This window comes from Balaenoptera physalus, assembly GCF_965194825.1.
Source record: "Balaenoptera physalus genome assembly, chromosome: 1".
NCBI classification, from domain to species: domain Eukaryota; kingdom Metazoa; phylum Chordata; class Mammalia; order Artiodactyla; family Balaenopteridae; genus Balaenoptera; species Balaenoptera physalus.
The window spans coordinates 152,203,222-152,229,292 of record NC_138882.1 but is presented as its reverse complement, the minus strand read 5'-3'; the positions used below and the strand labels follow the sequence as shown (position 1 = coordinate 152,229,292).

Genomic DNA, 26,071 nt, shown 5'->3' with positions numbered 1-26,071 from the left:
TTTAACACTTGCACTTAGTAATTCTTTGACTAAGCCAGAGTTGCCCACATCTGTAGGGCCTGAAGTCTAGGCCTTTTCCCTCTGCCATGCTCCCTCTCACAAAATTTTTCAAGCAATTTCATAAAACTTTGACAAATTAAAATGTAAAGTATTTCTAAATTTTTTTAAAAAATTAGCAAACAGCTCAAAAAAGTTTTTTTGTTCCCCTCGATCTCAAAGGCTCCAAATCAATACAGGTGGCTCCCCTATCCATCCATGTGCCCAGGCTAGAAATCTGGTTTTTTTTTAACCCCATGCTTGACTCCACCCTCCTCCTACTCCCACAGGCGCTTTAATCCATTTTCCACACTACAGTGATCTAATTTCCAAATGTCATCATCTCATTCTCCCGCTCAAAACCCGTCAGTGACTCTGTATAACAAAACCCAAATCTCAAGACCCCCCAGCCTCCTCCTCTCTCTCTGGGAGTCCTGATTCCCTTTCTCACAGTCCTGAGCACTACACTGAGATTTTAGTGAGAACACTAATGAGAACACAAACCACTAGTCAATTATGAAACTTCTTCCCCATTACACCATCCAGCTCAAGCCTGGGATGGAGGAAAAATGTTGGACATAGTCGCCTGCTGGCCAGAAGACAGAGTAATGATCTTGTCTGCTGAGACCAGAATGTGAAAACCCATTTTCAAACCTTACCTCAAAGGTTGCACAGAAGTGAGAAACTCAACCATGCTGGCTCTTATCAACCTATTCCTTCCCATAGCAACCTGGATATGAAATGGCCTTGGACCCTGCTGGATAATATATTATTATTCTTTGCATTTTTAAAAAATACATGTATTTATTTTATTTATTTTTGGCTGCGTTGGGTCTTTGTTGCTGCGCACGGGCTTTCTCTAGTTGCGGCAAGCAGGGGCTACTCTTCGTTGTGGTGCACGGGCTTCTCATTGTGGTGGCTTCTCTTGTTACGGAGCACGGGCTGTAGGTGCGCGGGCTTCAGTAGTTGTGGCATGCAGGCTTAGTTGCTCTGCGGCATGTGGGATCTTCCCGGACCAGGGCTCGAACCCGTGTCCCCTGCACTGGCAGGTGGATTCTTAACCACTGCGCCACCAGGGAAGTCCCTGTTTCCACCTTTTGGCTTTTGTGAATGCTGCTATGAACATGGGTGTATAAATACTTCTTGGAGACCCTGCTATCAATTCTTTTGGATATATACCCAGAAGTAGAATTACTAGACCATATGGTAATTCTGTTTAATTTTTTGAGGAATCGCCATATTGTTTTCCATAGTGGCTGCACCATTTTACATTCCTACCAACAACGTATAAGGCTTTCAATTTCTCCACATCCTCTCCAATACACGTTGCAAAACCGAAAGCCCGAAAACATTAAGTGATGACAGAAATAATGATCATGTCATCAGCAGGCAAATGACAAGCTCGCCCCCTAGTGTCAAGTAAGGAAGATAACAGAAAAAGCAAACATTCTTAAAAGGCACAACCACCACAAAGAACATAATCTCTACCTTACCAAGAATCTGGAGCGAACACTAATAACACAAACTACTAATCAATCAAAATAGTTTATTCACAGGGACAGTTAAAAAGGTTCAGTTCTGAGGGACAAAACGTTATCACCAACCCTTGCATACAAATCCCTAGCTGAAGTTACCTTATTAGCTGTGCCAGATGAGTAGCCTGGGGATGTTAATTTTTACCGTGTGAATGTCTCCACTAAAGGAAGGCTTATGTTGTATCCTCTTTAGCAACCCTGAAGCATAACAGCCTTTAACTTTTACGTCATACGTAAAAGTTATGAATTTGTTGAAAGATCTGACTCTAAAGGCAAAAAGGAAGCCCACACCCAATGATTAAGTCAGAGGGTGGCAGTCATGACTATTTAACTGTTCTTAGCTCCTTAAACCCGCTATTATGTAAATCAAGATACTTTCTGATTTTTTAAGCCCTCCCAACTAAAATAATGGTGATAATGATGATGATGTCTGATTCTTTCACGCCCTGTGGCTGCTAATTTTTCCAACTCCCTGCTCTGTCTCTCCTGCCCACCCCTCCAATCTCTATGGCTCACTGGTTTCACAGAGCTGCAAGAGTTTGAGAACCAAGATCCCATAAATGTGGATCACACCAGATAAAGGAATACTGATTGAAATACACATTTCAGACTACATCCCAGTAGGTGACACTCTGGGGCAATGGGTCTATACAATCAGAGTTACTGATATTAAATCCCAAGTCTTTCTGCTCCAGCAGGTCGACCTCCAAGGGCTGCATCAGAAATAGGAGGTGCCAGCCTCAAGCTGACTGTTGCCTAGGAGGGTGGGCCACACTACCCAAACGTTAAAGGCTGGACATTTTTCTGCTGCTCTTTGTGCAGCTGCCGGGCCCGATTTTTTAGCTCTTCAGCCTTAGCTTCGTCCTTATCGACACCATCCCCCAGCTTGTACATGCGGCTGGCATTGGCACAGGCCCAGACATGGCCTAGGTCACAGGCTTTCATTGAGTATTTGCATGCCAGGCCCATGTCCTTGGGAAAGCCGGGGGCACCCTGCAGGAACATGGTACTGAGGTTGAAGCAGCTAGATGCATAGCTGCCATCACAGGCCCTTGTGTAGTAGTCTCTGGCCCTCTCCAGATCGGGCTGGCCATCCTCATTGACCTGTCCATCATGTGCCAGGAGACCAACGTTGTGGCATGCCTCCAAGGACTTCTTTCCAGGCTTCTCACATGCCATCAGAAAGCAGCTGGAGGCAGCTTTCAGATCCTGAGTTAGTCCACCTGGGAGGAAGGAAAAAAAAGTCAACCTAAGCCAGGGCAGAACCTGAATGTCTCAGGCCAAAGTCAGGGAGCAATTCCTGAATAAAGTTTATATACTTTGAGCTAAGGCAGCATGAAAAGAAGATGGCCTACTGCACAGACTTTCCAGCTTCTTTAGCCATGGAATCTTCTGTTCAAATGGTATCTTATAAGGAAGCTTAAACAGGTAAAAAGGGTGAAATGATAATATCTACCTCTGAGGGTAACAGCAAGATCACAGCATCTTATAACCACTTCATTAAACGTTTAATTTTAATATATACTGAATGTATATTATTTGCCAATTAATATGCTAGGTTCTAAGGAACAGATACTGTCCCTGCCTTTGTGAATCTTGTGGTCTAATGAGACAGACATTAAACAAGCACACAAGTAAATGTATGATTATAAGTGTGACAAGCATATGGAGAAAAAGTACAGAATGCTATGAGAATGTATCAGGGCTCTGAACTAGGAGGCAAGGTCAAGGAAAGCTTCCCCAGGGGCTTCCCTGGTGGCGCAGTGGTTAAGAGTCCTCCTGCCAATGCAGGGGACACGGGTTTGAGCCCTGGTCTGGGAAGATCCCACATGCCTCGGAGCAACTAAGCCCATGCGCCACAACTACTGAGCCTGCACTCTGGAGCCTGAGAGCCACAACTACTGAAGCCCGAGCACCTAGAGCCCGTGCTCCACAACAAGAGAAGCCACTGCAGGGAGCAGCCCCCACACAGCAACGAAGAGTAGCCCCCGCTCACCGCAGTTAGAGAAAGCCCACGCAGAGCAACGAAGACCCAACGCAGCCAAAAATAAAATTAAATTAAATTTAAAAAAAGGAAAGCTTCCCCAAAGAAGGGACATTTGAGCTGTGATATAATGGAAAAAAGAAGGAAAAGAAAATAAAATATGGAGTGAAAAAAAAAAAAAGAAAAGAAAAAGGCAAAGAAAATTGTTCCAGGCAGCAGGAATAGGATACAAAGAGAAAAGGAGCCCATGTGGCTAGAACCCAGAAATCACTACGGAAGGGAGGCTGGAGAGGCAGGCAGGGGCCAGATCATGGAGTGTCTGATGGGTCTCCTTAAGGACCTTGCACTTAATCCTAGGAGCAATGGGAAACTGCTAATGGATCACTTTAAGGAGAGGTGGTGACAGGGCTCACTTTTTTCTTTGTTTTTTGTTTTGTTTTGTTTTGTTTTTTAATGGAACATTTCAAATCTCCATTCTCAAAAAGAGAAACATTTTAAGTAACTCAACATTCAGTTTTTAAAGTCACTCCAAACATACCACCTAGAAATAACCATCATTATCATTAAGAGGACACTATTCCAGTCATCTTTATAGCATGTGTTCGAGTTAAATGTCGGCTGGCTGAATGGACAGCTAGACAGAAGTACAGTTGACCCTTGAATGATATGGGGGTTAGGGGCACCCACTCTCTACACAGCCAAAAATCCAAGAATAACTTAAGAGTCAGCCCTCCCTAAATGTGGCTCCTCCACATCGGCAGACTCAACCAACAGAGGATTGTATAGTACTACTGTAGTATTAATTATTGAAAAAAAATCTACCTGTAAGTGGACCTGCATAGTTCAAACCCGTGTTGTTCAAGGATCAGGTGTAATTTGAAAAACTGGATTACACATGCTACTTGTAAATAAAAAATTTAACTTTGATTTTACTTGCATTTGTCGTTAAGACAACCAAACTGAAGTGAAGCTGAAGAAACTAACTTCAAATGAATATTTCAACAGAGAAATTTCCTAAATGAGCCCCTAGAGTTATAGATTATTAAAAGGTTAGCATTACTATTTTGTTTTGTTTTTTAACCAAATTTCAGACAGTATTGACTCATGAGGATGTTCTCACCTCACACTTCTCCCTACCTCTCTATTACAAAGAGCCTAGTACATAATACGTGCTCAGTAAATGCTGTAGCATTTTTATGCCATAAAGGTTTATATTATTTACATTCTATTCAGTAACCCTAATTGGCCCAACATTCATTCTAAGTGGGATTCTGCTCATCACCAGTCTTTTCATCAGAGCTCCTCCATTCCTGAATTATTTCTCTTGATTCACCTACTTACTGGTTATCAGATAGTTTTTTCTAGAAAAGCATATAAGTTCTATAGCCTCTGAGTTCTTTCAGTTTTGAGAATGCATTCTTGCCACCTTTCTATTTAAACAGTATATAATTAGGTCTTGCTTTTATATCCAGCCTGATAAATCTATGCCTTTTACTGGAGTGTTTACTTAGATTTAATGCAATTTTTGATATAGCTGGGTTTAAGTCTACAACCTTATTTGTTTCCCATTTGTCCCAAATGCTTTTTGTTCCTTTTTTCCCTTTCTTACAATTCTTTTGAATTGTATATTTCTAATAGTCCATTTCATTCTCATCATTGGCTTTTTAGTAATACTTCTTTTATCAGTGGTTTACCTAGTGAAAATACTATGTATACTTAATCACAATCTACCAAGAATTAATATTAAGCACTTCACGTATAATGTAAGAACCTTACAATAGTACACTTTCATTTACCACATTTCTATCCTTTGTACTACTGCTGTCATGTTTTACTTCTAAATATATTATTTATTTGTTTGACTTCTATATAGTGTAAGCCCCATAACATATAACTATTATTTTTGCTTCAGTTTTTTAAAGACATTAAGAAATGAGGAAAAACTTCTTACATTTACATGCATAGTCCAGTGTGCTTTCTTCTTTTGTATGGAGCCTAGTGTCCACCTTATCATTTTCCTTCTACCCAAACTTTTAACTTTTCTTGTAGTGTAGGTCTGCCAGTGACTCATTCACTCAGCTTTTGTTTATCTGAAAATGAATTTATTTCATTTATTTATTTATCTTTTTGGCTGTGCCACACAGCTTGTGGGATTTAGCTCCCTGACCGGGGATTGAACCTGGGCCCTCGGCAGTGAGAGCGTGGAGTCCTAACCCTTGGACCGCCAGGGAATTCCCCATTTTCATTTAAAAAAATATTTTCAATAAAGTAGAATTCAAGTTTGACAGTTTTTTTCTTTCACCATTTAAAAGATGTTGTTCTTTTGTCTTCTGGCTTAATTACTTCTGATGAGAAGTCAGTGATTATTCTCACCAATGTTCCCCACAATGTGTCTTTTTCTCTGACTGCTTTTAAGATTTTCTCTTTACCTTTGGCTTTCAGCAAATGGTAATAATGTGTCTAGGTATGATTTCATTGGTTACCCTGTTTGGATCCACTAAGCTTCATGGATCTGTGGAGTGATATTTTTCATCAAATTTGGAAATTTTATACTGTTATTTCTTCAAATACTTTTTTCTGCCCCAATCTCTTCTCTTTCTGGACTCCAATACACGTTATGTTAGATTAAGGGATAGTGAACCCCACAGGTTGAGGCTGTGTTGTTGTTGTTTTGCTTTTTCTCTCTCAGTGCTTCAGTTTACATAACATCTTCAATCCTGTCTTCAAGTTCACTGATCTTTCAAATTCACTGATTATTTCCTTCTGATGTGTCCAATTTGCTATTAAGCCTGTCCAGTGAATTTTTCATTTCAAATATTACATTTTTCAATTGCAGGATTTCATTTGGTTCTTTTTAATAGTTTCAATTTCTGTGATGAGATTTCCCATCTGTTCATTCATTGTGTCCATCTTTTATTTAAACCCTTTAAAAAATTTATTTTCCTTGTTTAAAAATATTTGACTGCTAATTCCAACATCCCTGTCACATCTGGGTTTGTTTCTATTGACTGCTTTTTTTCTGTTTAGCAATTTCTTACTTTATGCTGGACATTGTAGATGCTACTTTGTTCACTCTGGTTTTGTTGTATTCATTTAAAGACTGTTATGCTCTGGTTTCTCTTCAGATCACATGAATCTTTCACCTTTTACTAAAGACTGTTGAGTTTTGTTCTCGCAAGTAACTAATTCACTGGTGAATCAGCCTGATCCTTTTGAGGCTTGTTTCTAAGTTTTGGAACCTTTCTGCAGTCTGTATTCAATAAGGTCTCTCCACTCTGGCTGGTGGAATTCAAACAACTCCCAACACTGTGAAACCTCTGGAGTCTCTTTTCAGTTCACACCTCCCCGGTAGCTTTTCACTGCAAGGTCTCTCAGAGTCTCCTCCTATGCATGTGCAGCTTAACACTGAGCCAAAGACTTAAGAACACCCCTATGTGGCTATCTGGAGCTCCTCTCTGTGTAGCTTCTTCTTCTCTGGTATCCTGTCCTGCAAACTCTGGCAGCCTCAGTGGCCAGAAACTCTGACCTCTGCCTCATCAGTTCAGCAAGACTATCATACTCTACTTGGCTTCCACCTCTTTGTGCCTAGTCTGAAAAGTACCTCCAGGCAAAAAGCCAAAGCAATCATTCATGGGGCTCATCCTGTGTGTTTCCCTTTTCTCAGGGATCACTGTACTGCACTGCCTATTTTCCAATGTCTGAAAATAGTTGCTTCATATATTTTATTGAATCCATGGTTTATATCCTTAAAAGTTCATTTTAGTTGCCTTATGGAAAGAAGATTAGATACCTGCATTAATGAAGCAGGAGAGGAAGGTGGCTTGGATAAATATGGTAGCAGGAAAGGGAGAGACAGGACAGATTTGAAACATATTTTAGAGCTAAACTGGCCACAAGCTACTAGGTAGGGAGAAATACCACTTGCTAAACTGGAAGACAACAGGGGTGCAATATTTGGGAGAAAAAGAAAACAATTAAGAATTCTATATTGGATTTGTTAAGTTTGCGATGCCTGTAAGAACTCCAAGTCAAATTTTCCAGTAAACAGTCAACTATATGCAGTCTGGAGTGGTTTTGCCTAGAGATAAAGGTTTGTTTGCAATTATCATCACTAACTTATCATTCATCGCCACATCCTAGAGACCACCACCATTAATTTTTGGTGTATTTCCTCCTACTACCTTTTCAGTGTAGTTTGGTCTTGTTTTTACATGTTGTAATCATGTGTTCTTCACTCCCCATTAGAAACCCATCTTCATATGTTTTATTAAGAATATTTCATCAAAGAGATATATCAGTTACTTTCCACTTCCTTTCATAAGACATTTAAATGGCTTCACAGAAATAGTTCAAAGCTGATTTCACTGATGAAAACACCTGGGCAAAATATTCCTTGGGTCACTCTAAGTGTCCAATCCAAGGTAACTTCTGCAGCAACCAACACAAACCAGACCTGTTCACACTGACAGAATGTTTTACAATTTAACAAAGCAGTCACATGTGAGTTCATTTGATGCTCAGAAAAATCCTATGAATAAGGTGTGAGCTGACCTTATTACTCCAATTTTGTCATTGAGGTATTTGTAGCTCAGGGAAGGAAAATGCCTTGCCTGATACCACACTGTCAATTAGTGCTCAGGATGAAAAGTGACCTCCCACTCTTCTCCCCTGCCCCAAGCTATCCTTGATAAAAGGAGAGTTATTAACCAGTCTTTGTCAAGAAAGGACACTGGGTGTGTTTTCAGAACAGAGGGCAAATTCTTAGGCTCAGAACTAGGCAGGGGGGTCAACAGTATTGGCTTTTAGACATGGCAGGGCCCAAGGTCTCCTAACCAACAATCCAAAAGAGTCTGAGGAGCAAAGATCAGCTAATGGGATCTCCTGTGACGACACGTGACCTCGAGGAAATTATTTAACAATGTCAGCTTAACAGAGGATTAAGTATTATTCTCTAAACACTCTGTGTTCTTTCACCTGCTTACCTGCTCTCTGTTCTGAAGAGAAGACATAACTCTATTCTACCTCCAGCAAATAAAATCTGCTCTGTCCTTTAAGAACCATTTTCAATGCCTCCTCCTCTCGGCACCCCCTGATGATGACATGCTCCCAGAACTGAACCCCCAAAGTACTTTACATGTCTCTCTATAAAGATACTTATCAAGCTCTCCCAGATTAACAGGTATTAGTATAAATACTTCTTCCCTGGGGAGGGGGTGAAAAAAAAAAAGATTTCTTCCCCCACACTGGTCCATCTTTGCTTCACTGTACAGAGTAAATACTAAAAATTTGCTCAACAAAGGAGCACTTAAGAAAAAAAAAGTCTCAGTGCACAATCATTAATCATATAAGTTTGTCAAAGAGAAGGGAAAATAATTTCACAACCTCCACAACCTCTTTTGTTCTCCTTAATTCAATAAGGAACTCAAAGTCCCTGTGGAAAATGTAGTAAAATATGATATAAAGACAAAAGGAACCCAAAACTTTACCAAGACACAAATTCAGAGACTAAACAGCTAGGAACATTTTTATTTTTGCACAGTGTATTATATAGCTGAGTTCACATCATATGTAATTTTGTTTTCAGCTTTCTTCACTGAACATTATATCATAAACCTTTCCTGATGTCAACAAAAATTATTTTAAAACATTTTTTTTTCTTTTTTCACATCTTTATTGGAGTATAATTGCTTTACAATGTTGTGTTAGTTTCTGCTGTACAACAAAGTGAATCAGCTATTCATATACATCTATCCCCATATCCCCTCCCTCTTGAGCCTCACTCCCACCCTCCCTATCCCACCCCTCTAGGTCATCACAAAGCATCAAGTTGATCTCCTTGTGCTATGCAGCAGCTTCCCACTAGCCATTCATTTTACATTTGGTTGTGTACAAATGTCAATGCTACTCTCTCACTTCATCCCAGCTTCCCCTTCCCCACCTCAAGTCTGTTCTCTATGTCTGCGTCTTTATTCCTGTCCTGCCATTAGGTTCATCAGTACCACTTTTTTAGATTCCATATATATGTGTTAGCATACGGTATTTGTTTTGCTCTGACTTACTTCACTCTGTATGACAGATTCTGGGTCCATCCACCTCACTGCAAATAACTCAATTTCATTCCTTTTATGGCTGAGTAATATTCCATTGTATGTATGTGCCACATCTTCTTTATCCATTCATCTGTTGATGGACATTTTGGTTGCTTCCATGTCCTGGCTGTTGTAAACAGTGCTGCAATGAACATCATGGTACATGTCTCTTTTTGAATTATGATTTTCTCAGGGTATATGCCCAGTAGTGGGATTGCTGGGTCGTATGGGAGTTCTATTTTTAGTTTTTTAAGGACTCTCCATACTGTTCTCCATAGTGGCTGTATCAATTTACATTCCCACCAACAGTGCAAGACGGTTCCCTTTTCTCCACACCCTCTCCAGCATTTGTTGTTTCTAGATTTTTTGATGATGGCCATTTTGACCGGTGTGAGGTGTTACCTCACTGTGGTTTTGATTTGCATTTCTCTAATGATTAGTGATGTTGAGCATCTTTTCATGTATTTGTTGGCAATCTGTATATCTTCTTTGGAGAAATGTCTATTTAGGCCTTCTGCCCATTTTTGGATTGGATTGTTTGTTTTTTTGATATTGAGCTGCATGAGCTGCTTGTGTATTTTGGAGATTAATCCTTTGTTGGTCGTTTTGTTTGCAAATATTTTCTCCCATTCTGGGTTGTCTTTTAGTCTTGTTTCTGGTTTCCTTTGCTGTGCAAAAGCTTTTAACTTTCATTAGGTCCTATTTGTTTATTTTTGCTTTTATTTCCCTTACTTTAGGAGGTGGGTCAAAAAGGATCTCGCTGTGATTTATGTCAGTAGAGTGTTCTGCTTATGTAGAAACATTATTTTTTTATTAAATAAATTTATTTATTTATTTATTCTTGGCTGAGTTGGGTCTTCATTGCTGTGCACGGGCTTTCTCTAGCTGCGGCGAGCAGTGGCTACTCTTTGTTGCGGTGCATGGGCTTCTCACTGCGGTGGCTTCCCTTGTTGCGGAGCACAGGCTCTAGGCGTGCGGGTTCAGTAGTTGTGGCACGCAGGCTCAGTAGTTGTGGCTCGCAGGCTCTAGAGCACAGGCTCAGTAGTTGTGGTGCACAGGCTTAGTTGCTCCGCGGCATGTGAGATCTTCCCAGACCAGGGCTCAAACCTGTGTCTCCTGCATTGGCAGATTCTTAACCACTGAGCCACGAGGGAAGTCCCAAAACATTATTTTTTAATGGACTAAATAACATTCCAGCTGCTGGAAGTAACATTATTTATTTAACTAAACTGCTACTGTTGGCACATAGATTTTTAAAAAAAAATAATTAATATAATGCAGTTATATATTACTTATAAATTATAAATTAATGAAAATAAAATTCTGCCAGATAGATAATGCTGGGGTGAGAATGTTTGCATATAATCTTTATTTGCATTTCCAGTTATTTCCTTAGGAAAAGATACTAGGAGAGTTACTAGGCCAAAGAAATGCTCCTCTGCTTAAGCAAGGGAACCTGATATTCCTATTAATGCTAAACTTTCTTCAACTTTGAGACTACCACAGACCCCATGTCCCATGTGAAGGCAGAAATAGCCCACACAGCTCCAGAAATTTAAAAAGACATTCTCTTCATCAAACTCTCACTGAACATCCTTCTAACCAGGCTTCACTGGGTACTGGGAACAAGGGATCATCCTCAAGAAGCTCATGCTCTAGTGAGCAAAAAAAGAGTTGCCTGTCTAAAGTCATATTCCCTATTTGTGGTGGTTTTAAAATATGCCCATAAATTCTTTTTTTTTTAATTTATTTAATTCATTTATTTAAATAAATTTATTTTTGGCTGCGTTGCGTCTTCATTGCTGTGCACGGGCTTTCTCTAGTTGTGGCAGCGAGCGGGGGCTACTCTTCGGTGTGGTGTGCAGGCCTCTCACTGCAGTGGCTTCTCTTGTTGCGGAACACGGGATCTAGGCGTGTGGGCTTCAGTAGTTGTGGCACGCAGGTTCAGTAGTTGTGGCATGCAGGTTCAGTAGTTGTAGCTCGCAGGCTCTAGAGCACAGGCTCAGTAGTTGTGGCGCAAGGCTTAGTTGCTCCACAGCATGTGGGATCTTCCTGGACCAGGGCTCGAACCCGTGTCCCCTGCATTGGCAGGAGGATTCTTAACCACTGCGCCACCAGGGAAGTCCCAGCCCATAAATTCTTGATATTCCTTCCTTCAACAGGTGGAATTTAAGTTTTCTCCAATTAGTGTAAGCTAAACTTCGTGACTCATTTCTAATAAACAGAGTGGGGTACAAATGAAAAGTGTGTGACTTCCAAGGGTATAGTATAAAAGACACTGTGGATTCCATCTTGCTCCCTCTTTGGATCACTCACTCTGGAGGAAGCCAGATGCCATGTCTCCAGGACATACAGGTAGCCCATGAAGAGATCCATGTGACAAGGAACTGAGGTCTCCTGACAACAGCTGGCAAGGAACAGAAGCTTTCACCAACAGCCATGTGAGTGAGCCAGCTTAGGATTGGAAACTCTGGTTCCAGTCTAACCTTCAAAGGACTACAGCCCTGGCTCCCTGGCTAATGTCTTGACTGCAACCTCACTGAGAGACCCTGGGGCACACAGCTCAGCCACTCCCAAATTCCTGACCCACAGAAACTATGTGAAATGATAGGTTTGTTGGAATAATTTGTTATTTAGCAATAGATAACTTAAACACTACTGAATACCAACTGCAATTAGGTCATGAGGAGAAAAGCAGATGGAAAGGAATTAATTATTGGTCCCTTCCTCTGTGCCAGGCACATGCTGATGCCTTTACCTACGTTACCTTATTTAATCCTCACAACAACCCTATGAAGCAAGTACTATTTTTTTTCTCCATTTTACAGGTGATATAACTGATGCACAGAGGTAACGTGACCGGCTCAAGGTCCCACTACTTGCAAACAGCATTCCTTAAGGTCTGCCTGACTTGAAAGGCTGTGCTCGTCCCTCCATCACTTTGCTAAACTCTTGACTCCACATTTTCCTACAACATGCTTCCCCAATGCCTGTGAGGACCCTTCTGTAAAGAGGGCTCAGTATGAGCCTCAGGATGTGATGTCAGCACCACCATCAATGATAAGGACCAAAGAAAGCAGGCCCCTCCTTACCTTTCCCAGTCACATAATAGGCCCCCAGTTTGTAGCAGCTATCACTGTGTTTGTTCTCTTCACAGTTGAACTTCAACACCTTGGCAGCCTCATCAAAATTCTTCTGGATCCCTTCCAAATAGTCCACCAGACGATAGCAACCTGTGAGGAAAGGGCAAAAGCTGCTGTTCAAGTCTGGGGCAGTGGGGAGGGTCCAGGTGTGGCAGGCCAGATGTGCCTTTTATTTAGGACCAGCCTCTCTCCTCCTGAGGTGTGGCAAGGTGACCTCGCCACAAAGAATGCAGGTCGTGTTCAGCCACTCCTACAAATGGCACTGTCCGCCCTCAGCCTAGGACAGAGGAATGTACAGACTGGGGAGACCTTGGCCCCGCACTGCCTCCACCACTCACCAGCCCTCTGTTCCCTGTCAGCAAGGCCCAAAGACGCACTGGCTTCCATAATGAAAGTTTGCTAGCTTTGGAACTTCTCAGGAAGTTCAGCAGTAAAACACTGAGAACCAACAAGGTCCATGAGCTAGTCTTCATAGCTGCAAGAAAGGGATGCTTTGACGACTATACCTTAATCCTTGGCCAGGCTGGGTACATTAAGAAGAAAGAGTCGAAATGGCAGCTACCAAAGGAGTTGGAAATAGACTCCCTCTCCTTGGCAGTCTCTAGTCCCAGCAAGCCTCTCCTTAACATCTCTCTCCTCTGTCCCTTTTTCTTCATCCACAATAACACCCATCTCTTGTTCATTTTCATTCAACAAATATTTGAGCATCTATCTGCATCAATGTACAAGACACTGCTTTAATTGCTGGGAATACAGTCACTTGCCTGCCTAAAAATTACATTGTAGAGGAGGAAATACAATAAATAAGTAAATAGGTTAGCAAGATGCATTCAAACCTTAATAAACAAATATGACTGAACTAAAACAGGATAAGATAGTTCGTTGTGCATGTTGGGGGAATGGTTAACATAGACTGGGCGATCAGGGAGGGCCTTATTGGGGACTTCGATGTGTAAGCTGAGATGTGAATAACATGAATGAACTAGCTATTTAAAGACAATGAAATGGGAAGGAGGCAGAAAGTCTCAGGCACAAGGAACAGTAAATAAAAAGACCCAAAAGAGGGAATAAGCTTGGCACAAATAAGGTATAATGTGGCTGGATCTAGGAAGAAAGAGGCAGGAAGTGAGGAGAAGGCAGGGACCAATCACAGGGCCTTGTAGAAGATAGGAAGAAATTGGGATTTTACTCCAAGTCAATGGCAAACCACTGGAGGGTTTTAAGAAGGGAAGCAATATGATTCGATTTGCATTTTTAAAAGGTCATTCTAATATATATGTTTGTATGTGTCTGGATGAATATGGAGGAAGTTAAGTGTGAAGAGACACACTTCAACACTGATAGTAACAAAAATGTGTTACTTTGTCATTTAAAAATCTAATAAACATTTAAAATAACAAAATAAAAATTTAATTATCAGTCTGTGAGTAGAGAATAGATTTTAAGGGAGTGACGGTGCAAATGGAGAGCCAAGTTAGAAGGCTATTTCAGTAATCCAGGTGAGAAATGATGATCTTGAAGACTAATATAGAAGTAGCTATAGTAACTACAGCCTCCTCTCGGGCTCTCCTTCTGAAGTGCCGCAGCCTGCCCTTCTTATATGCCCACCCTCCCCTACTTCACTGCTCCGTACATCTCCAGAGTACAAAAACATGTATGGCTTTCCACTGCCTACAGAATAAATTCTAAATGCCTTTCCGTAGCATTCAAGGTCTGACACACTCCATAAACAAGACGAAAAGACATCCCTCAGAATGGGAGAAAATATTTGCAAACGAAGCAACTGACAAAGGATTAATCTCCAAAATTTACAAGCACCTCATGCAGCTCAATATCAAAAAAACAAACAACCCAATCCAAAAATGGGCAGAAGATCTAAATAGACATTTCTCCAAAGAAGATACACAGATTGCCAACAAAAACATGAAAGAATGCTCAACATCACTAATTGTTAGAGAAATGCAAATTAAAACCACAATGAGGTATCACCTCACACCAGTCAGAATGGCCATCATCAAAAAATCTACAAACAATAAATGCTGGAGAGGGTGTGGAGAAAAGGGAACCCTCTTGCACTTTGGTGGGAATGTAAATTGATACAGCCACTATGGAGAACAGTATGGAGGTTCCTTAAAAAACTAAAAATAGAACTACTGTAGGACCCAGCAATCCCACTACTGGGCATATACCCTGAGAAAACCATAATTCAAAAAGAGTCATGTACCACAATGTTCATTGCAGCTCTATTTACAATAGCCAGGACATGGAAGCAACCTAAGTGTCCATGGACAGATGAATGGATAAAGAAGATGCGGAACATATATACAATGGAATATTACTCAGCCATATAAAGAAATGAAATTGAGTTATTTGTAGTGAGGTGGATGGACCTAGAGTCTGTCATACAGAGTGAAGTAAGTCAGAAAGAGAAAAACAAATACCGAATACTAACACATATATATGGAATCTAAGAAAAAAAAAATGGGTTCTGAAGAATCTAGGGGCAGGACAGGAATAAAGACACAGATGTAGAGAATGGACTTGAGGACACGGGGAGGGGGAAGGGTGAGCTGGGACGAAGTAAGAGACTGGCATGGACTTATATACATTACCAAATGTAAAATAGATAGCTAGTGGGAAGCAGCCGCATAGCACAGGGAGATCAGCTGGGTGCTTTGTGACCACCTAGAGGGGTGGGATAGGGAGGGTGGGAGGGAGATGCAAGAGGGAGGAGATATGGGGATATATGTATATGTACAGCTGATTCACTTTGTTATAAAGCAGAAACTAACACACCATTGTAAAGCAATTATACTCCAATAAAGATGTTAAAAAAAAAAAAAGGTCTGACACACTGTGGCCCAGGGTCCCCGTCAATCTTATTTCTGACTACATTCTGACTTCAACCTTCCAAAAGAGCATTTTCTTCTCTTCCTCTGCTCCATTTTATCAACACTACTTGCCTATCCCTCCTGACTTCTTCCAGAAGTCTTCCCCAACCATTCTGCTCTTCAGTGATTCCAACTCCTGTGAAATCTCCCTACACTCAGGACATAGACCAGCCCTCAAAGAACAACACTGGGTTCTTTTTAAGCCATCATACACTGCAGAGCAACTCTGTAGTTGGTCAGCTTCAAGCTAGAATGCAAGCTATTTGAAGGTAGGGCCAGTGCCATTTTTTTTTCCCCCTTTATAAAAATGAAGTAAGAAGAAGAAAACCACCCAAAGATACTGACTGCTCTGCGTGGCCCCTTCTGGACATCACCATCCACCCACACACTGAAGTCAACTCAATGTTCCCAGAACACACGGGGCACATTCACGCCTCAGAGCCTTTTCACTAGCTGTTACCTCTGCCTGGCATGATTCTCCCTTACCTTCTTCAACACTGTTCAAATGCCACTCTCCCAATGATTCTCCCTGACCACTCAATTTAAAATTGCCCTCCTGAACTCCTGATACCTCTCAGTCAATTCTTTTTCCCACTTCACTTACTACCTTCTAACACACTATCTCATTTATTTTCTTATGTTTATTGTCCAATACCCCCCACCAGAACATAAGCTCCACGAGGACAGGACGTTTTATCAGTTTACTGATGTAGCCCCAGTCCCTCTACTCCAAACGCCCGCGCGCTTCTCTTCCTTCCAGCCCGGCCTCCAGGCTCGGTGCCGCCGGCAGAGTAAGCCCCGGCTGCGAGCCCCGCAAGTCACGTGGAACCCATCCCGCCCCTCCCCAACACACAAAGAGCCGTCCGCGTCCTACAGACCCCGCGTCTCCGGCCCGCGGCCCCTTCCAGATCCTCTCAGAGGTCGCTCGCGTGACCCTTCCAGCCCCCCGTCCCTGCGCACCGAGCCCTCACGTGTCCTTAAGGCCGTGCAGGCGGCGCTCACCGTCCGGGTCCTTCTCGCGGTAGCACTGGTAGTTGCACTCCACCTCCATGTTCTCCAGAAAGGACTTCACCTGCTCCTCGTCCTGGAAGTCCACCACGCCCGCCATGGCTCTTGCTCGCCGAGCCAAATATCACCCAGCCAGTCTGCTCATGGCCACGCCGCCCGCCCCACGGTCACGTGAGCCGGCGGAGGGGCGGGGCCTGGGAGGGGCGTGCCGCCGAGGTCCGCGGTCACCCGGGCGTCCGGAAGGCACCGTGCCCGGAGCCTAGGCTCTCCTCTGTCCTCATGCTGTTAGTCTTTGGCTGTCCCATCTTTCCCTCTGGTCAGCCCACTCCTGAAAGTGGTAGCAGTCTTCCTGCAGCACTTTGTGCCAGCCTTGTGGTCTTAATGCTTCTCTGCCTGCAGTCATTTATTCCATTCATTCGTTAATTCGGTGTTCCCTAAGCGCCTCTGTGTGCGTCACCAAATGCTTGGTTTTAGTAATACAACAGCTAGGAAGTATGGTCCCTGCCTTTAAAGAGCTTGCAGTTTAGTAGGAAGGCATTTGTTTATTCATTCAGCAAGTATTTTGAGCACCTACTATGTGCCAGGTGTAGCTAGACAAACCAGTGTTCATAAGTCTGTACAAGTGCAATGAAAAATCTGGTTCATCTCTGCTTTCCTAAGCAGAGCTTTATACTAATACTATACTAATTCTCATGGCACTCATTGTGACCCTATGGGGTAGGAATTATTGTTATCCCCATTCTCCCAATGAGGAAACTGAGGTACAGAGAGGTTAACTTGTCCAAGGTCACACAGGAAGTGAGAGAGTTGTGCCGTAAATCTTTTTTAAATAAAAGAATGAGGTACAAGAGGAACATGTCAAAGACATAGGAAGGAGGAGAGGAACTTCAGCTGGTTTTTGCTTTTTCTCCTGCTCAGAATCATTGGTTCCATAAAGCCTAGACTGAAAGCTGTCCAAAGACAGTCAGTTCCTATTCATCTTTGAGTCCCAGCCATTCCTCCTCTAGAGCCCTCAGTGGAGCTCAGTCCATTGTTTCCCATCACCTATAGCAATGGTTCCCAAATGGCTTCATTATTAACCTATCCCTAACGGCATCAGAGAGTGGACTACTTCCAACCACGTCCTTATTGTAGAGCAGCTGACTGTACGTGGGAAGTGTCTTTGAAATCCCAGTTTTATTTTAAAAGTTCATTTGTTTTTACATTCAATTCCATAATGCATCCTTCGTAGCATAACACATTCCAGTTGCTATGCCACATTTACTAGTGGTTTCTCAAACCCCCGATCACCTTGGGAGATTCCCTCAGTACACATGTCTCAGATAGAGAAGCCCTGACCTTTGATTTTGAGTTCACCTTCCTTTGGCTGGCCTCCAAAGCCCTGTACAATCTGATTCTAACCTCATCTCCTGCCTCTCCTCCCCCATATCCCACCCAACTTTCTGTTCTTTGGATCGGTCCCAGGTTTGTGTCCCTGTTTACTATTGCTCTTGATGCGTGGACCACCCTTCTCAAATCAGAGAACTTCTCCTCTGTAATGTCTTCCCAGATGCAACAACCATACACTCCTAGAGTAGATTTAGATCCTCTGACTTCAGTGTTCCACCCCACTTGGTCTATTCTGATATAATGTAGTAGGGGATGACTGGCTTTGGAGGGCAGACAGATCTCAGTCAGAGTCTATGTCCCATGTTTACTAAATTGTGACCTTGACCCAATCACATTTGTGAGCCTGATTCCTCTTCTGTAAATGAAGATCCCTTGTGGGCTTCCCTGGTGGTGCAGTGGTTAAGAATCCACCTGCCAATGTAGGGGTCATGGGTTTGAGCCCTGGTCGGGGAAGATCCCACATGCCGCAGAGCAACTAAGCCCTTGTGCCACAACTACTGAGCCCGCATGCCACAACTACTGAAGCCCGCGTGCCTAGAGCCCGTGCTCCGCAACAAGAGAAGCCACCACAAAGAGAAGCCTGCGCACTGCAACGAAGAGTAGCCCCTGCTCACCAAAATTAGAGAAAACCCACACACAGCAATGAAGACCCAACGCAGCCAAAAATAAATTAAATAAATTAAAAAAAAAAAAGAAGATCCCTTGGATGGCTGTCAGTAGGACTAAAATTGCATGTATGCAGTATGCTTAGCACAGTGCCTAGCTCAGAGTCATTCCTGTTCTAGAAATGTTTCTTGTCAAGCCCCAAAAGTCATGAAAGTCTGTGTCCCAACCAGACTGTGAGCTCTATATCTGTGTGCTGGACACAGGACCAAAAATAGAGCAGAACTTGGTTGAGGGTGATGTAGATAACTAAAGTCAGGGACTGGGCCACAAATATGTAATACTTTTTCCTTAATCATATTTGCTGAGTTGAACTGCATTGAAATGAGACAGCCTAAGCAGTAGAGGGCGATAGAGAGTTGGAGAAAAGATGGAAGAGAGGCTGGGCCAAGTCGGTCACATATTTTTAAATGAAATATAAGGTCATCAAAAGGGCAGCTAGCTTCTTTTTTTAGGCCTGTCCTTATCTCTGTAGTTTTATTCCCCTCTATTATAAATGCTTGCATTTACTTTTTAAAATATTTATTTTAATTATTCAAGTGATACATGAATATATGTTTATTGTAAATTAATCTTATGTCTTTCACCTAATAACCCTTTTTGATAAGCATGATACAGCTTGTAGACTGTTGCAGACAAACTGAAGGTCCGAGAAGTTAAGTGATTTACCCTAAAACACACAGTGAGAGGACCAGGAGAAACCAGGCCTCTTGGAATCCTAGCAACCATCCCAGATCCTAGAGGAAAGAATTCAAGGGCATTATAGTTCTCACTTCCTGACTCCAGACTTAGATTCAACTAATAATATTAATTGGTCACTAATTATGAGTTTAGTACTTTAGATATATTATCTCATTTATTCTTCACAACATTACACTTCATTCGTTCAACAAACATTCCCTGGATGTTTAATAATGACTAGGTCTTAAGGGATGCAAAATTGAAGAATGCAAGATTTCAACAAGAACATGCAATTCTTAGAAGAGCAAAAGCACTTGTCAACAAATATATGGTGAGATGCTCCTCCTAATCATTAAAGGAAGGCAAAGTTAAAACAGTGCAATGGTTTTCATCTCAGATTAACAAAGATTGGCATCCTGTGTTTGTGGTGGTGCTGAGAAACCAGCATTGCCATACGCTGTTGGTGGGAATATAAATTGATGCCTCCTCTTTGGAGAGCAATTTGGTAATATTTATTAACATTTAAAATGTGATTATAGGACTTCCCTGGTGGTGCAGTGGTTGAGAATCCGCCTGCCAATGCAGGAGACACAGGTTTGATCCCCGGTCCTGGAAGATCCCACATGCCGTGGAGCAATTAAGCCCGTGCACCACAACTACTGAGCCCGCGAGCCACAACTACTGAAGCCTTAGCTCCCTAGAGCCTGTGCGCCGCGACTACTGAGCCTGTGTGCTGCAATTACTGAAGCCCGTGTGTCTAGAGCCCGTGTTCTGCAACAAGAGAAGCCACTGCAATGAGAAGCCTGCGCACCGCAATGAAGACCCAATGCAGCCAAAAATAAAAATAAAATGTTAAAAAAACAATTTTTTTTTAATGTGCTTATATATTTTGGGGAGGGTGGGAGAAAATATTTGCAAGCTGTCTTTACCACAATGGACTTGTATCCAGAACATATAGAGAACACCTACAGCTCAACAATAAGAAGATAACATTTAAGAAAATGGGCAATGTATTTGAGTAGACATTTCACCAAAGAAGACATATAGATAGGTAACGAGCACGCAAAAAGAAACCCAGCATGGGGAAATGCAAATAAAAATCCACAATGAGATACCACTATAAAATTACTAGAATGGCTGTAATCAACAAGACAAACAATAGCAAGTGTTCATGAGGATGCAGAAAAAACCTGGAACCCTTATATGTTTCTGGTCAGAATGTAAAATGCTGCAGTCACTTTGTATTTTTGTTTGTTTGAATTTTACTTTGTTTAAGGACACTTAAAATGAGATCTACCCTCTTAACAAATTTTTAAGTATAGAAATATATTATCGTTGACTATGTGTACAATGTACAGTGTTGTACAGCAGATTTCTAAGAGCTTGTTAATCTTGCTTAACTGAAACTTTATGTCCTTGATTAGTAACTCCCAGTTTCCTCTTCTGTCCAGCCCCTGGCAACCATCATTCCTTTCCTAGATTCTATGAATTTGACAATTTTAGGTACCTCATATAAGTGAAATCATGCAGTATTTGTCTTTCTATAACTAGTTCATTTCACTTAGCATAATGTCCTCAAAGTTCATCCATGTTGGGACTTCCCTGGTGGTCCACTGGTTGAGAATCCGTCTTGCAATGCAGGGGGTGCTGGTTCGATTCCTGGTCAGGAAACTAAGATCCCACATACTGCAGGGCAACTAAGCCTGCGTGCTGCAGCGAAAGATCCTGCGTGCTGCAACTAAGACCTGACACAGCCAATCAATCAGTCAATAAATATTAAAAAAAAAAAAAAAAGTTCATCCATGTTGTAGCATATTGCAGAATTTCCTTCTTAAGGCTGAGTAATATCCCATATATATATATGTATATAAAAAACACTTTCTTTATCCATTCACCTGTCAATGACATTTAAGTTGTTTCCACATCTTGGTTAGTGTTGTGGAACCAAACTAAAATGAGTCACTTATGTCAGGGACAAAATGGATATGGTCAAAGCAAGCACATACGGAAAACTTAATCTAACCTTACTGGAACTTACAGCTCTTCTCAAAAATCAGCAGAGGATACCACCCAATCCTCAAACACCAAGTCTGTTCACACTATTTCTAGACTTTGTTCACCTGACTCAGCTGCCTTGATGCAAATAAGAAAGAAGACCACTAGGCAATCAATCAGCTGAAAAAAACCAAATAACTTCCACACTTACACCATAAAAATTCCTTAATCTGTGAGCAACTCAGAACTCATTGCTCCTTGTAGCCTTGAGTTTCCTCACTTGCAGGTTGAAAGCCTTGCAATAAACTCATCTTTCTGCCTTGTTTTATTCAGTATGCAGGGTTTGATCTTTGACACTGTGAATAGTCAAAACCAAACTCTGTGAACAGTGCTGCAATGAACATGGGGAGGTGCTAATATTTCTTCAAGAGGCTGATTTCAGTTCTTTTGGATAAATGCCCAGAAGTGGGAACGCTGGATCATATGATAATTCTATGTTTAAATTTTGGGGGAATCTCCATGCTGTTTTTCATAATGGCTGCACCATTTTGCATTTCCATCAACAGTGTTCAAGGGTTCCAATTTCTCCATATCCTCGATGTCACTTATTGTCTTTTGTTATTTTTCATAACAGCCATCCCAATAGGTGTGAGGCAATATCTCACAATACTTCATTGTGGTTCTGATTTGCATTTTCCTGATGATTAGTGACTTCTGAGGCATCTTTTCATATACCTGTCGACCATTTGCACATCTTTGTGAGCTAGGGACCACTCAAGTCCCTAGCTCATTTTAAAATCATGTTATAAGTTTTTTGCTATTGACATGTAGGAGTTCCCCACATATCCGGGAGATTAACCCCTTATCAGATATCTGGTTTGCAAACATTCCCTCCCATTCCATAGGTTGCCTTTTCATTCTGTTGGCTGTTTCCTTTGCTGTGCAGATGCTTTTCAGTTTAATGTAGTCCCGTGTGTTTATTTTTGGTTTTGTTGCCAGTGCTTTTTGTGTCATTAAAATGTGCTTACACTTTTGACCCAGAAATTCAACTTCCAAAAATGTATCCTACAGAAATTCTTACACAAATAAATAAATAAAATTTGCTGCAGGTTTTGTTGTTGCTGCTGCCGCTATAATAGAAACAACAAATATCCAAGGATAAGGGCTTTGACTACAATGTAGACATTTTAAAAAAATGAGAAAGGTCTTTTCTACCAACCTTGAAAGATGTTCAAATATATTATTAAGTGAGAAAAAAGTTGTATAGAATAACTTAATTTTTGTTTAAAAATAATCTTTTTATATTCATAGAAAAAAAAACCTGAGAGAAAATACACTGAACTGTTAATAGTTAACTTTGAGCTGGGAGAAAGGGAGGAAATAGTGTACAAGGAACTTCCAGTGTTTGTATTCTATCTTTATTTTTATAATGTTACTTTTGTAAGCAGAAGAAAACAATAAAAGAAAATTTTATGGAGATGATGTCTTTTCTGGACATGTTCACTGTCTTATGAGTCATTTCAGGATAGCTATTAATATATCCATTTTATAAACGAGGTTCAGAGAAGTAAAGTGATTTCTTCAAGGTCACACAACCCGCCAGTTCTCCCCCAGAGGTCAGTTGACAGCGAGCTGACAGGACGCGCCCGGTGCTGAGAGAGAACCAATCACATTTGCTGTGAGGTCACTTTGAAGGCCTGGGATTGGCGCTGGTGTCTAAGCTGAGCCGTCAGTCAGCAGCCCATGCAACTGAGGGTGGCAGGAGGCTCAGAGTGATTACGCTTTCCTGGGGTTGTTCCGGGGGCACTAGTTCTGTCCTCTATAGGTCCCCTGGGGACCCTCAGCATTGGATGGGCTAGCCGTGGAGACGCCCTGCTCTTCTTGCTGTTGCCAGTCAACCCCCCAAGCCCGTGCCGGCCTAGCCTGCAGCTGATCTCCCTGCATCTCTCCCACTGAACACAGGAAAAGGCCGTGACAGGTGCCAGTCCTGCTCAGACTCCCGTTTCAGCAGCAGTGGTTGCATATCATAAAGTCCCCGCTTGACCTGCCTGGAGCCAGCACAAGCGATCAGAGACAGGCTTTATGCAACCTCTACTTCCCTGCCTGTCTTTGAGGGTCCCAGGCTGTGCTGCAAGCTGGAGAGGGCCCTGCTTTATAGAGAAAAAGAAGGAGGGAGGTCCAGAGAGAGGAAGGGGTTTGGCCCAGAGTACACAGCAAGTTAATGACAGAGCCACAGACCCCTCCTTCAGGACAGTAAATTGGATGGTAAACTTTCCAACTTTACCTTCACCTCCTCCTAACAAATACCTTCACTCTTCTCTGCCTCTGGCTTCCTCTGTGTCTCATGCCTGTAAAGCATCATCTGAAGCAGCAAGGTTTATCAAGAATGATAAGGACTTTAGAATCACGCTAACCTTGGAATCCCACACTTGCTGTAACACCTTGGACTTACCTGGCCTTATTTTCCTCTCTGCCATGGGATGTTAATCTCTACTCTACCTTAAGAATAAATGAGAAATTGGGAGGCAGTTTGGTAACTTAGTGGTTTTCAAAGTATGATCCCTGGACCATCAGCATCAGAATCACCTGGAAATTTGTTAGAAATGAATATTCTCCAACCCTACTCCAGATCTGCTGAATCAGAAACTTTGGGGCCCAGCAATCTATGTTTTAACAAACTCTCCAGGTGATTCTGATACATGCTAAAGTGTGAGAACCACCAGTATACAAAGGGTAAGACTCTTGGGTTTGGAGTCGGGCAGTTATGAGTTCTTCTAAAAGTGTCTTTGTTCTGCCTGTTACTATTTGGGAGTCCTCAAGCAAAGCATTTCACCTACATGCTCCTTAGTTTACTCATCTGGGAAATGGAGGTAATGGTTCTATCTACATAACAGTGTTGTTTATTTATTCATTCAACCAAATTATTTTGAGTGCCTATTATGTGACAATCATTCTAGGTTCTAGAGATACAACAGTGAACAAAACAGACAAAAATCTCCGACCTCATGTAATGTACATTCTAACGAGACTTTGAGGATTAATTAAAATAATTATAATAATGTATAAAGCTTAGTACAACATGGGCACATGTTAAGCATTCAGCAAATGGCAGCTATTATAAATGATGGAGAAATTGCTTGTAAGCGGTGAAGTGCTCTATTAGACTAAATTGTGAACTCCTAAGAATTGTCTGATTCATGCCTGTGTCATCAAAATCTAACATACTGTGCTCGCCTTGGTAGCACATAGACTAAAATTGGAATGATACAGAGAAGATTAGCATGGCCCTTGTGCAAGGATGACACGGAAATTTGCGAAGCGTTCCATATTTCTCAGAAACTAACACACCATTGTAAAGCAATTATACTCCAATAAAGATGTTAAAAAAAAATTTTTTTTTTAAATCTAACATAGGACCTGGTGCTGAGTAGGGCTTGGTAAATATTTGATAAATGTATGTACAAAAGTCAGAGATTAATGATATCTCTCTTGTCTGAATGGGTTTCTTTTATAATCCTTTAGAGTTGACGGCTCACCAGTAAGCCATACCCTCCATAAACCTTCCTCTCTCCCTATATTTGTATATTTCACTTGGTCCAGTTATTGAAAGGTAATGCTTTCCACATTAACATGTTGTGATGGGTCTGAAATGTAGTTGTTGTATGATAAATCTGTATAGAGTGAATGAGTGGATGCCGGAAGAAGCATAGAATTATATTGGGAATAGCACTGAAATAGGAGTCAGGAGGCTTCAATTATAATTCCGGTTCTGCCACTTCTATAGTGTTTGGTCTTAGCTAAATCCATTTTCTTTTCAGATCCCCAGTCTCTCCATCTGTAAAGTGGGGCTTACAATCCCTACCCCAGCACAATGCTGGAAGAAGACAGACTAACTTTGGTACCTAAGTTTTAAGGATGTCTCACACAACCGTGAATGTGTTGTCTCCTTATCGTACCTCTTAAGAAGAATTGCTGAAAGCAGTAAATGTATATCTCTTTGCAAACCTTAAAACACTGTAAAAATTAAATAAGATACTATTTCAAATCAGATAATCTACAATTTATAGATTATAGGTTGGAAACGTCTCCTAATCCTTGATACTGAAAGTGTGATCTGCAGCATTGGCACCATTTGAGATCTTGGTAGAAATGCAGACTCTTGGGCCCCAGCCACACCAACTGAACCGGAATCTTCATTTTAACATCCCCAGGTGATTCAAATGCACAATAAAGTTTGAGAAGCACTGCTCTAAATCAGACTCATAGGACATACGCATTGAAAAGATTTTGAAGATCATCTTCAACTCCCTCATTTTACAGATGAGTACACTGGAGCCCTACAATGAGAGGGATTTTTTCTAAAAGGCAGATCTAACTGTGTCACCCCCCACGTTGGAAACCAATGACTCCACATTGCCCACATCCTTAGCTCAGCAATTAAGGTCCTCTCATCTGGCTGCTGCTGACCACTCCACTTAATAGTTCCCCACAGATGCTAGACAAACCAATCACTCTGATCCCCGCTCCTCTGCTCTGAACTCCTCAGGCTATTTTCTCAGTGTGGGCTGCCCTTCCCACTTCTCTCCAGCCTCTTGACACCAGCTCAGACTATGACACCCCCAGTCCTTATTTAGGACACTGGTTGACAGTGGGCATG

The 26,071-nt window shown here is 41.7% G+C and overlaps 1 protein-coding gene and 1 long non-coding RNA gene across 2 annotated transcripts; one reads left to right on the top strand and one right to left on the bottom strand.

Moving 5' to 3' along the window:
* Positions 1-1,565: 1,565 nt before the first annotated feature.
* COA7 (cytochrome c oxidase assembly factor 7) lies at positions 1,566-16,860 on the bottom strand. Its single transcript, XM_082430866.1, has 3 exons — positions 16,681-16,860; positions 12,737-12,877; positions 1,566-2,794 (listed from the first exon to the last, which is right to left on the bottom strand). Exons 1-3 carry the CDS (start codon positions 16,784-16,786, stop codon positions 2,346-2,348), a joined length of 696 nt encoding a protein of 231 aa, XP_082286992.1. The 5' UTR covers positions 16,787-16,860; the 3' UTR covers positions 1,566-2,345.
* Positions 16,861-16,868: 8 nt separating this feature from the next.
* Positions 16,869-20,283, top strand: LOC309645787. Its single transcript, XR_014255063.1, has 2 exons — positions 16,869-17,447; positions 17,486-20,283. It is a non-coding gene; the product is annotated as an uncharacterized lncRNA (long non-coding RNA).
* The last annotated feature ends 5,788 nt before the right edge of the window (positions 20,284-26,071 follow it).

Excerpts from the sequence above, each read along its gene's own strand:
- COA7 (XM_082430866.1), bottom strand. The coding sequence starts at position 16,786 with ATGGCGGGCGTGGTGGACTTCCAGGACGAGGAGCAGGTGAAGTCCTTT. Across the intron at positions 12,878-16,680 it reads CCGCGAGAAGGACCCGGACG|GTTGCTATCGTCTGGTGGAC; the intron begins GTGAGCGCCGCC and ends CTTTCCTCACAG. Across the intron at positions 2,795-12,736 it reads CTATTATGTGACTGGGAAAG|GTGGACTAACTCAGGATCTG; the intron begins GTAAGGAGGGGC and ends CCTTCCTCCCAG.